General features: G+C 37.6%; 1 protein-coding gene across 2 annotated transcripts in view; it reads left to right on the top strand.

Moving 5' to 3' along the window:
• ZBTB8A (zinc finger and BTB domain containing 8A) overlaps positions 1-2,338 on the top strand; it is a 49,375-nt gene extending 47,037 nt beyond the window's left edge. For both annotated transcript variants that reach the window (XM_045548381.1, XM_045548380.1), the window contains exon 5: positions 1,639-2,338. In XM_045548381.1, coding sequence (XP_045404337.1) covers positions 1,639-1,971 — 333 coding nt within the window. In that variant the 3' untranslated portion in view covers positions 1,972-2,338. The remainder of the gene's footprint in view (positions 1-1,638) is intronic.
• The last annotated feature ends 10,990 nt before the right edge of the window (positions 2,339-13,328 follow it).

Here is a 13,328-nt window from a genome sequence, read left to right as displayed (position 1 = left end):
AACATTATAGTGTTTCATTTAATTTCTTTGACTTCATAATTATATTAGAATTGGAGAGATGGACGTCAATCTGTGCCAGAGCTTCATAACAAAAACAATACCATATGTGATACCCATAATCTCACTATCTCAGGAAAAATGAGGATTTATTCAAATTGTGTACTCTCAGCATTTACTGATTAATATATCAGCAGTTAAGCAGAAGATAATAACTGTACTAAGTGGTAGTTCCATACATTTTGTTAGCTATTTTACCAGGCTATATTAGTTTTCTTGGATTTTTTTTTACTGCATTTGGTGACCTACTTCCACAATATCCTGACTATCTAAATGAATATTCTATAAACATTAATTCAATATTATATAGTTAATTCTAATTTTTAGATTAGAACCCATAATCTACTGCTCTGACAGCTATTGAACAAAGTTGTTTATTACTAATTATCCTTATAATACATAATTATTCATCAATTACAACTTTTTACCAAAGCATTTCACACATTTTAACTTATTTGGTTCTCATATCAACCCTGTGAGTAGTATTCCCATTAGTGGTAAGGAAGCAAGCAGGGATAATAATAAGCTATCATGTAGAAGAAAAACCACCACAGTGGTTGTTTATGACCAGTGCCCCTTCAGATTAATCAGGCTTCTCATCAGTTTGAGTGGTGCCCATATCTTATCAGTTACATATTTTGATTGTCACCCTGAAAGCAGTGTTACAGTGTTTTAAATTGCTTGCTCCAAGGTACATGTTTAGTAAATGACAAAACCAGCACTAGAACCCAAGCCTTCTAATTCCTAGTTTGGTCCTCTTTTCACCAGATCTTTTATTAATAAAAATGGCAAGTAATCCTTCTATCCAAAAATATTGATACATTTAAATTTGGGACAATATTTTTCCTTCTATAGCAAAATAAAAAATTAATACTCACATTTGAAATGAGTTTTTTTCCCCCCTGAATTAAGATAGGTAAGGCTGGGCGCAGTGGCTCACGCCTGTAATCCTAGCACTCTGGGAGGCCAAGGTGGGAGGATTGCTTGAGGTCAGGAGTTGGAGACCAGCCTCAGCAAGAACAAGACTCTGTCTCTACTAAAAATAGAAAAAATTAGCTGGATGTGGTGGTATGTCCCTATAGTCCCAGCTACTTGGGAGGCTGAGGCAGGAGGATTGCCTGACCCCAGGAGTTTGAGGTTGCTGTGAGCTAGGCTGACGCCACGGCACTCTAGCCCGGGCAACAGAGTGAGACTCTGTCTCAAAAAAAAAAAGAAAGAAAAGAAAATGAATTAAGATAGGTAAAGTCCTTAGAACAGTACATGGCACATAGTAAGTGTTTGCAATTATTATTATCCCTTTGTTACCTCAGATATCAAAATACTTTCAGATTAAGGGATGTGTGAAATTATTAATTGTGTAATGATAATAAAAACATGATAGCCATTATTTAGAAAAGGCTGATGTTTAATATTTCTGTCAAATCAATTTATCACCAAAACCTATGATCTTTTCTATGAATTAGGTGTTAATTTGAGTTTAATGCATGTCTTTGAACATCTTAAGTTTATGAACTGGTACCTAAAATAAACTGTCCCGCTTTTGAAAAATCACTTTTTATCACTATTTAAATCTCTGCACAGATTCACCAAGCGTGTAAACTCATCTGCAGAAAGTGCAAACGCCACGTGACTGATCTGACAGGGCAAGTGGTACAGGAGGGAACCAGGCGCTACAGACTGTGTAATGAGTGCCTTGCCGAAGTTGGCATAGACAGCCTCCCCATTGATTTGGAAGCTGAACAACATCTTATGTCCCCATCAGATGGAGATAAGGATTCCAGATGGCACTTGAATGAAGATGAGAGTAGATCCTATGTGGAGATTGTAGAGGATGGGTCTGCTGATCTGGTCATCCAACAGGTTGATGATAGTGAAGAAGAAGAAGAAAAGGAAATAAAGCCCAACATTAGGTAGCTGTAATGTGAACCGACAGAGCTGGCATGTCTGCAACTTACCTTGACTTCCTGTATCTCTACTCTATGGTCAGAGTCTGGTTAACAAATTTATCATACTGACTTAAAAGAAATGACCTGATATAACTTGCATGCTTTCTGAACAGGCCATTGTATCCATTCTGAACTTTGTTGCCCTAAAATATGTTGCTGCACTGGAAAGAAAGACCTAGCTTGAGTTGGCATGATGGATGAACAGTTATCCTCTTACTTTTATTACAGTCCTCTTACTTTGATTGCAGGAGTACCTTTTTTCTTTTAATACTGGAAGATCTACATAGCCAATTTTTTCAAAGAAAATATTTTAAATAAATTCACCACAACTAAACTTTATGTAAGACAATTTCAAGATGTTTCAAAAATACATATACTACCAATATTGAGTTTCACAGGGAACCAGGTAAGAGCACATTTAAGGGTCTGGCAACCTGCCTGACTGAACTGATGAGTCTTGCTATTAATTTGAGTTAACCTATCATTATTCTGATACCCTGAATGTTTTAGGATTATGGCAGAAGACTAAAATGTTTGAAATAGTTTCATATTTGAAATTTAAGAAAAATTACTCTTATGTAGTCAGTATTGTTTAAAAAAAACAAAAACTAGAGTAGAAGTTGACCAAAGATCATACACAGATATCATTTTTTTTCTTAAAGCAGAAAACAATTACTGCCTAAAAGTCAAGGTAGTTTGTGAAGATCTGTCGATACAGTTTTCTTCTTCTCTAAAGAAAAAAAACCAAACTAGTTCTTACCAGTACTTAAGAGTAATTTCCAACATTTATGTAGTGCTATATTATTTATAAAGTGCTCTCTCAGACATTTTATCACTTAATCAGTAAGGCAGATATTATTTCCGACTTACAAATGAGGAAATTAAGGTCAGAAATTTTAAGTGTAGAACTGATGACAGCTTCTGATTTTAAACAGTCCTTTTTCAACCATTTGTCCCTGTATGTCTCCTGAAATGGCAAATAATTCAAGTCAAACTTCACCAATCTGCAGTAATTATTAATATAAAAATAAGCCAATCAGAATGAGAGAGTATGAAAGAAGAATAATTTAATAATTTCCACAACTTTTTCTTTGAGACAGTCTCACTCTGTCACCCAGGTAGAGTGCAGTGGTGTCATCATAGCTCACTGCAACCTCAAACTCCTGGGCTCAAGCGATCCTCCTGCCTCAGCCTCTCAAGTAGCTGGGACTACAGGAGCACACCACCACACCCGGCTAATTTTTCTATTTTTAGTAGAGATGGGGTCTTGCTCTTGCTCAGGCTGGTCTCCAACTCCTGACCTCAAGCCATCCTCTAGCCTCGGCCTCCCAGAGTGCTAGGATTACAGGCATGAGCCACTGTGCCCGGCCATCAACAACATATCTTGATCTAGAGTTATTCAAGTAGTGTTCAGTAATGTCCCTATAGTACCTATTGATATGTTTTATGTCAAATTATTTATATGTAAATTTAAAATATAAAATTATTTGAACAAATTATTCACGTAAATGTTTTGAGCATTTTTGCTTCTCTTGTTTATATATTTTCAAAACAAAATTTTCTCCTAGGATACAAAGTTAAGTTTAAACTCCTCCCCTGTATGAACTATGAAACATTTCAAAATTACAACTAAATTGAGAGGCATTATTTTAGTTCTAAAGGTAAAATCTAAATATCAGAAGTGAAGAACCAAACTTCGTAAAGGTCTCTGCAAGTTATCACAATGCAGCTTGATATAATTTAATTGTGATATAGAGAGGCTCCATGTATTTTACTGTGTTTTTAAATGCCATGACATACCTCAAGATGATATTTTTTATGCTATTATTTTCTCTTGTTTCATTAATGATTGTCCGGTCTGTGGCCCCAAATGGTTAATTTAAAAGAATCTTTTTATAAATAGATGAATAACCACTTTGTTTTATGGTACTTAATTGTGGGACTTTTTCAAGATTCCCCTGATGGCAGATTTCCAGTTGCTTCAAGACTGGATGAAGTGTACTGAGTTTATTGTTCTCCCAATATGACCTTTCCTAAATCAGGATTCTTAACAATTAAGTTGTATCTGAATGAGGGAGGTAACACTTGTCATTCTCTCCTCTTACCAGAGTGATACTAACACCTTTTAAAATTATAACCTGATTTTTAGTTGTTGGGACCAGTAGGAAAAATGGCTGATTTTAGCTTTATTCGTAGAAATGAAGTAGTGCTTGCATGTGTATACTCTAATGCACTTTAGCCTATGATCTAAATGTTCTTTTATGCTGTTATCTTTTGCATGCAAATTTTACACACATCGGCATGAATGTCAGCAAAGTCCACTGAATGCAGTGCCACCAGCACTTGTAATTGCCTTTCCACAAATAATGCTTTCGCATAATTGTTTATAACAAGCATCAAACAATCCCTATAACACAGCTATCAAGTTCACCAAACTAGATAGAGCATCTGTTCTATCATTTTAGCATCATAAAAGGAGAACATTTAAGACATGTTTGTAAATTGTAAATAATAACTCCAGTTACCATATCATATATAAGACTTTAGAGACCAATTATTTTCTAGAGTGAAACTGTCAATTGATGATTTCTGAGAAAATTAAATTTTTTGGCTTTTAAATGTGGGAAAATGTTACATAGGGGTATAATCTGTTTAAATAAGCTTTATTTATGCCCAGGATTTTTTTTTTTTACATCAAGAAAATAATGGGAGTTGCTTAGACCAAAGTTTGCTCTTAGAGTGATGCTGTTTATCAGCTCCAAATGCCCTTCTAACTCTACTGTCCTCCAGAGAGAGTCTGGTTGATGGGATGAAGTTTTACAAAAATAAAGCACCATTGCAGTCATGCCTGGTGTCTGGAGGAAGCAAAATGGACTAGATCAGTTTAAAAGAATTTTTTTTTTTTTTTACCCAAGAAACTCTTCAAATGAATTGTTTCATAGAGAAGCTCAACTTTAAAGGATGAACTCTAAAATCAGAGCTGCTCTGGTTAAAGCCCCACACAAGTCCCCAGACACCTCTGCAGCACTCAAGAACACAACAGTGCAAACCATGGAACTAGTTAACTTCATGGTTTCCATCTGAGGACAGAGGTCTCACTTTGTTACTCCTGTTACCCACTGTGCTTAGAAGCAGGTCTCTAAGTAAAGCAAATCATATCCTTAGTATATGATGTTCCTCCCATAGTTATCAGATCTTAAGATTTTTTAAGAATAAGCTTTTCATTATTTTTGAGTTAATGCAATCAAAACAAACATAGTTATTGCTTTTTACATGGCCAAGTTACTGCTTAATGGATGAAAAAAGTTTGGTGTTTCAATTATATATGAGCTTCTAACTCAATTCATTATTTTGCTAGGCCATGCCAAGATATATTGAAATTTCCACTCATTGCTTTTTTTTCTTAAATATATTTTTGAGTCCTAAAATTAATAGTATGGAAAAATCACTAAAAGTTGTACAGCATAAGAAGATGTGTTTAACTGGGAAGGGTGATAGTATTAGTAATAGGTACAGGAGGACCAAACTTTAGATTATAAATATTAATAGAAAATTGTTATTTTATATTAGAGTGTATCAGTATTACTATTTATCATTCATATAGCATTTTATATTTGCAAAGTGTTTAATAACTTTTATGTTATTCTTTACATATCTATGAAATAGGACAGTTATCCCACAGGAGAGATAAAGAGATCGAGGCCCAGAATGGTAAAATGGGTTACCTAAGAGAATCCAGTGAAACAATGGCAAAAATAGGAATTAGAATGATCAGGTTTTCTGAAGCCTAGAACATCAGCTTAATTCACTGAGGTATGTTGTGTGTCACTCTATTTTATAACACACTTTTATACAAATAACAGTCAATTGTTTTAAAGCTGACATCATTGTATGTGGGTAAATCCTATACAGAATAAATGTTATGTAAAGGATGTGACTTTAGTTACAAGAGTTTTGATGATAAAATTCAGATTATCACAGAAATGGCAGTATTTAGCCAGTTGTTTTATATATTGTGAAGTATAATTAGTATTTTATTTTGATGCAGGGGTTTCTTAACTGTTCATGCTAATGGAGTCATGAATAGACCAGAAAAATGAAATCCAAAGAGAATCTATAAACTTTATTTTCATGTCAGTCTTCTCCCTACAGAACTGTATTAATGCCACCAAAAAGGCAAATATTTAAGTATAATGTTAATAAATAATAAACCACACATAGCAAGAGAAGCAAAGGGACTCTTGAAATAAAAGTATTTTGAAATTACTTAAACAGTATGATAAAGACTTTCCCCATTCCTTTTTGTTTTTTCACACTAGCAAAAGCCATTGCATACTTTTATCACCTTTAAATGAGAAACCAAACACCAGGGAAATGCCAGTCACCTCTTTGGGTTTGATAAGGTCATTTGCAAGCATGACTATATTGAATACAGCTTAGAAAGTACATCTAAGACTATTATACTCAGTCTGCCTTGGTCTTTCAGATTTCCAGATATACTATTCCAATATATAGTTTCTTGATTTTCCCACTGGGAAAATCTTTTATTTCCTTGTTGATATTACTTACAACTACTTAATTCCTTTATTAAAGGGTGACTTATTTTTATTCAGCCCATAGGGAGAAAAAAAATGAAACATTTCTGCCTAGACTGGGGCTTCTCAACCTTGGCTGCACATTAGAATCACCTGTGGAGCTTTTCTTTTTTTCTTTTCTTTTCTTTTCTTTTTTTTTTTGAGACAGAGTCTCACTCTGTTGCCCAGGCTAGAGTGCCATGGCGTCAGCCTAGCTCACAGCAACCTCAAACTCCTGGGCTCAAGCGATCTTACTGCCTCAGCCTCCCGAGTAGCTGGGACTACAGGAATGTGCCACCATGCCCGGCTAATTTTTTTCTATATATCTTTAGTTGTCCAGCTAATTTCTTCTTATTTTTTTAGTAGAGACAGGGGGCGGGGGGGGGGGGGGGGGTCTTGCTCTTGCTTAGGGTGGTCTCGAACTCCTGAGCTCAAATGATCCGCCTGCCCCACCCTCCTAGAGTGTTAGGATTACAGGCGTGAGCCAGGGCGCCCGGCCACCTGTGGAGCTTTTAAAACTCAGAATCTCTGGCAGGTGGGGCTTGGGCTTAAGTATTTTTTTAAAAGCTTCCCAGTGTTTCTGATGTGCAAAATAGGGCCCCTATTCAAGGTTTTCCCTCTGTCCTCCCCATACAGATAGATGCTAGGGAGGGGCAGTAGGACTATTTGACCTTCCCAGTCCACTGGTTCTCAACTCTATCATTAAGGAAAAATTTAAAACTACAGATGCCCAGTCCAGGAAAATGTTAATTTTCATAAAATTTCAAGACACCGTGTATATTCCATTATCTAAAGTTTTTTATTAGGGACAAATGATATGGACACTCTAATAAAAATAGTGTGTAGTCTTAAAATAGCACATTTTTACTTTGAAATGCATTTGCATTTTATTTGATTATGGGTGTTGCATTCTGGCAACTCACACAGTACTTCAAACTAATAAAAGAACTATACTATATTATGAATACATGACTGAAATACTATATCCTGAAATGTTGCAAGCTTTAATGCTTTCTATTAAAAGAAAGGAACCAGAACACTCAAGCACCATGAAGCTCAATTGCTACATATTCCATAAAGTAATTGGATGAAATCATTTTTTAGTTCCAGATAAATGTAATATTAGAGAATAGGACAGTACTAAGATGCGTTATTTAAAGAAGCCCTTAGATAAATTTGGAAACAAAGCAAATTTCTTCTTTGCTTTACTTCAAGAATCACCATTTAAAAAAAACTTTGGAAATAACTTAAAACACGACTTTTGAATACAATTCTCATTCCCACTTTTAAGGTTATATTTGCAACATGACAAGTATATCCGTTCAGTCTCCTACAAAAATGAATTTCTTCCGATACAAAATGGCACTTTCTTGCCTAATTCAAAAAGTTACATGCTGAAATGAAATAAAAATAGATACTGTGTCCTTTTTTTTTTTTTTTTTTCGTATTTGACAAAACTTTTCCCCTATCCGGTGGGGAAAAGTCCACAAGGAACACAACAGTGGTGAATGGCACCTTGATACTAGACGATCCAATATTTTGGGTTCATGTTAAAACTTTTCCTTAAACAACAGATACCACGTTAAGGCGAGTGGTTATTATATCTTATTTTCAGGGAGGACTACACCAGTGAGCGGGATTATGCGGTAGGAACCTTTCTTTTCCTTTTCAGTGCTGTTTTTCCCCACAACTACTTTTCCTGTTAAGTTATTCAGAGTCTGGCAGCTAGACCCCCAGAGAGGCCTTGGTCCTACCAGACACCCCTTAATCTAATTCTGGGGGTGGGGGAAACGGAAACGTTTCTGTCGTGCCCGTAGTTGCCAGGTACCGACTACATCCCAGCACCTTCCCCATTTACAACAGCAGGAAGCGGAGGCTTGAGAATTTGAATGACTGACCCAATGGCCACGCCACGCCTCAGGGGCAGCGGGGACTCGAGCCGAACCCTCGCAGTCGGCCTCCGCGGGCGGCACCTGAGGCCGTCACCTACTGCTGAACTAGCCGCTCTGGAAAAAGTTATTACTTGGTGTTACTTCGGGGTATCATACTGTTCTGTCCGCCACCTCAAGTCGCCCGCGCCCCCTACTGTGCCACCTCAGCGGGGACCGCGCCCAGCCTGGCCGCGGCAGCCAATAAGATCCTTAGGCGCTCCACGGGGGCGGAACCCGGACACGCGGCGGGAGAGAGCCACGCCCATCTTGGAGGTGACTGCTGCCGGTCGCATTTAGCCAGAAGCACCTCACTGACCTTCAAGTTTACCCACAGTGCCTGCCTTCCTCTCTTTCCTCTTCTCGCCTTCCCCTCCTTCCTTTTTGAGGTCATAACTCTTTAAAAGAACACTGAGCGACAAATGTTTTAATCTGACAGCCCTGTAAGGTAGGTACTATTATGGCCACTTCGCAGTTGAGAAAACTGAGGCTGAGAGTGAGGAAAACACTTTGGCTAAGATCAGAGAATTAGGAAGTTATAAGAAGCAACCTGGAAGCAAAGGCCTTGGCTCCTACCTTCACGTAGAACACAGATATAGATACCGACATACTGGAAGGTGAAGCACTTATAACGACTTCTGGAACCCCTACCACATACAAGGCAGAGGAATGAAATGGAGTCTGGAGGAACCTTACATTCCAGCTGGGGAGATATGCATATATGGCCAATATAATGTAAGGTAGAAAGTAGCCAGGGCCAGAAGTACATCCACTTATTCATTCAACAAATACGCTGTTAGCTATTACTCACATCCAGATCCCTAGATGGAATTCAAACAAATAATCTGGGCAGGGAGTATGTAACATGTATTAACTTTGTTTTTACATAAAAGTGAATAACATGCAAATAACTGATTTTTTTAAAACACAATTTTGAGGTATGCCTCAAATAATGGAAAGGACATCTAATTAGGAGACTATTACAACAACGAAGGGAAAAGTTAATCAATATAATAAAGAGAAACTAGCTCTCTTTATTTTCAGGTAATTGAGTGCAGAGAATGGAAGTGTAGGATGAGCCTGAGACAACCTCCAGATTAGGGGATAAGGGTGCTACTGACAGAAATGGGGAACATGGAACCGGGAAAATGAAAACGTGAATCATCTCCCTAAGGAATATGTCACCAGGAGCTTTGAATCAGGAAGTCCTGGATTAGGTGTCACTGAAACAGACTACTAAAGACAGAAGGTTCAAAGAAGGTATGTAAAATACAAGACTATACTTTCAGCGATCATTTCTATAGTTACTAGGGAAGTTTCTCCGAACATTTTAAAAATATATATACATATGTACATATTTATAGAAGGTATGTAAAATAACCAGAAGCCAGTTCCCTTGCTCCTTAAGGTGCTTGCAACTTAAAAGAGTGGTGACTATATTAACTGGCTTAACAAACTGTATGCAGCAATGCATCCATAAATCTAAAATTTGCCCAAAGTATTTCCTTGTAACTGAGAAGACCCAGTAAACCAGAGATCAAGCAAGTGGCATGAGTCCAGATGGCTTGCAAGGGGTATGTTTCCTGCTGCATTGAAAGAAGACAAGATTGGCAGGTAAGAAATAATCTAGACAACAGAGTAGACAAATCTAGAGAACAGAAAGTGTAGTGGTTGCTGAGGGCTGGGATGGATGTGAGGAATGGGGGGTGATTGCTAAAGGGTGGGATTTTCTTTTGGGGATGAAAACCTTCTAAAGCTGATTGTAGTGATGGCTGCACAACTGTAACTATACTAAAAACCATTGAACTGTACATTTTAAGTGGGTGAATTGTATGGTTAGTGAATTACATCTCAATAAAGCTGTTACCAAAAAAGAAAAGAAAAAATAATCTAGGCAAAAGTTCAAAGGTAGGAACTGGCAAGACATGCAGCACGACATTTGCTGGAGGGCGATAATGGGCGGGCTGCACTGGTAGTGAGAGAAGACCCTGGAGAAGCCACAGGAACAATAAAGTTGGAAAAGCTGCCCAATGATTTGTTCATCTTTCTTCTCATTGTGATACACCCCTTGAATATTTAATACTGTGAGCTGCAAGGGAATCAGAAGGGACAGTAAATGGATGGGGGCCTCCTAGAAGGGCAATTGGTTGGGCATAAAGGGAAGTACAAGCTTTTGAACGTAGATGCTCAACTAAGATATGGGAGAAAACAAGCAAGATTAACACACAGGAAAAAGACTGGAAGTAAAGATGTAGAAGGAAAATAAGTTTAAAGAAGAGAAAGGAAAAGGAGAAGCAGAAAGCAGTGACTTTGCTTGCCCCTCTTCATAAATTGAGACTTTAGCTATCATGTCACTCATGCAGAATGGCTCCCAGGTGAGGGTCATACCCTCACCAAGCACTGGGGACTTTTTTTAGAATTGGAGGGAGGAAGGGGTGTTGATAGTGATCCTAATAAAAATGCACTTATTGAGCATTTACTATGTGTCAGGCACTGTTGTGAGAGCTTTATGTGTATACATTCATTTAATCTTCTCAACAACCCTACAAGTACTATTATCATAGCCACTTAAGATAAAGAAATGAAGGCACAAAGAGGTTAAGCAATATGCCCAAGTGCAGTAAGTGGCAGAACCCCAGTGATCTGACTCATTGGTGCTATTAAGCACTCAATATCCTCAAAATAAAAATGTTAGCACATTAGTGTTTAAATGCTAAGTGTAATTCCAAAATTACTCCCTTTCTCTTGTCTTGCAAAATAATATTCTTAACTGCGCTAGCAATGCTGGGGACAACTGGTCTGTGAATAGTTATTATCCCCATTTTAGAGATGAGGAAATTCAGGCTGAGAGAGGTTTAAGAATTTTCCCAAAGTCATACAGCTAGTTAATGACAGGGTCAGGACTTAAACTCATCACTATAGGATCCATAATGCTTATACCTGGAGGTAATTTAAAACAACCGGTTGTATTATTTGGCAGGGGGGAGAAACAGTAGAAATCCACTATTCTCCAGTGTCTTATTCTAGGAAACCAGATAATTCTACAGCTAAAATTTTTTGGCTAATTTATTTAAATACTTTTTGAACTTTTAGAATAAATGTTAGAGAAAATGGGACAGTCCTTGCCAGCCACCTTCTTTTGAGTTTCACCTTACAAATATCCGAATGTTAAGTGTTTCCTTATTTAAAAAAAAATAATAGCTGCTGTGCTCACCTCAAAGGGTTATTACTTGGGTCAGAAGAAACATAAATGTGATCTGTCATATATTAAAGGATGTTATACAAATATACTGAACAAAGTCTTAAGTCCCAAATCTGCCCCTTGTAGACAGATAGTCTTATTAATAAAACACAGAATAAACGTACCACATGTAAAATTGCTTGACGAACAAATGGGTAATAATTTCCAGGTGAAAACATCTGGAAAAATGTTTTATATAATGGAGACCTAGATGTGTTTGTGACAAAATAAATGTTGGCCCTTTCTAAAAGTACTTTTCTTGCATGTCCAGAATTTAACATTAAGCAACTATTCATCTCAGAGATAATAAAACAAAAAATGCACATGGCATATTAGATGCGGAATAACTTTGATAAAGTACTACAATCACTAGATTCTGACAATGTTTGCTCTAGGAGGAGCTTTTGAAGGATGTCTTTTCCAATTTCCTGGTTTCTGAGGTGAGGAAACCAAATTCTCCATCTCAGTTTCTCTGTGGCAAACTTAGTACTGTTGAGATCCTTCAGGGCTTTTTACTGCACAGAATCTGGAAATCCCCAAGCCATGAAGGCCAGATGGAGTGAGAGGTATATGCCAGTACTGTAGCTCAGGATGGCACTTCGCCAACCATGAGGAGGGTATGAACTGTTCTCTTTGAACATTCTCTTCCAAAGCCCAAGTAGAAAGATAACTGGCAAGTGTGGCTGTGGGGACACGTAACCACTTAACCTTCTTAGAGGGAGAGGCACAAGTGGTAAAGGATCATCACACCACTATTGTTACTTTCTTGAAAAGCCATTGCCATGTTACACACTACCATACCTTGACAACAGCTGTCATTAGAGTAGGTGAATAGACGCTGACGGTGATTTGGATCTTTTAGGCTAAACAACCCAAACTGTTATTTACAAATACCTTCTCTTTCTCAGCTAGCAGAGTTCTTTAAAATATATTACTGAATCACAGAAACTTAGAAATGGTAAGGAACTGAGAAATCACTAATACCAATAATAAATAGGAAGTAGGTCCAAGGTCAGTAGAGCAAGGGTTAGAAATTGAGGCTTGAGACTTGAGATTTGCTCAAGAAGTTGACCTGCAATCTCTGGCTAACAGTTTTATCCTAAAATGCTTAATCCATCGATCATTAAGTAGTGAATGACGATCTATTATGTGCCATCTGGGAGCTTTCCTTCTTTTTTTTTTTTTTTTTGAGACAGAGTCTCACTCTGTTGTCCTGAGTAGAGAGAGTGCTATGGTGTCAGCCTAGCTCACAGCAACCGCAAACTCCTAGGCTGAACGATCCTCCCACATCAGCCTCCCAGAGTGCTAGGATTACAGGCATGAGCCACCGCGCCCGGCCAGAACTTTCTTTCTAATCTGAGACAAGACTAGCAGACATTAAACATAAAATTGAGTATGCTGGCAAATCATTAAAGCTACCTAGACAGGCACAGTTCAGAGAAAACCACTGATGGCTGGAAAAGTTAGTGAGGTTTCCCACTGATAGGATTTGAGGTAGGTTTTAAAGCAGAGCTTGTGAACTAGAACCTATGGACCAGATTCAACCTCTGCACATGATCTGTTTGCCCCTCACTGTTATGAG

This window comes from Lemur catta, chromosome 3 (assembly GCF_020740605.2).
Source record: "Lemur catta isolate mLemCat1 chromosome 3, mLemCat1.pri, whole genome shotgun sequence".
NCBI classification, from domain to species: Eukaryota; Metazoa; Chordata; class Mammalia; order Primates; family Lemuridae; genus Lemur; species Lemur catta.
Note: the sequence above shows the minus strand (reverse complement) of the source record. Positions and strands in the feature narration are given on the sequence as shown.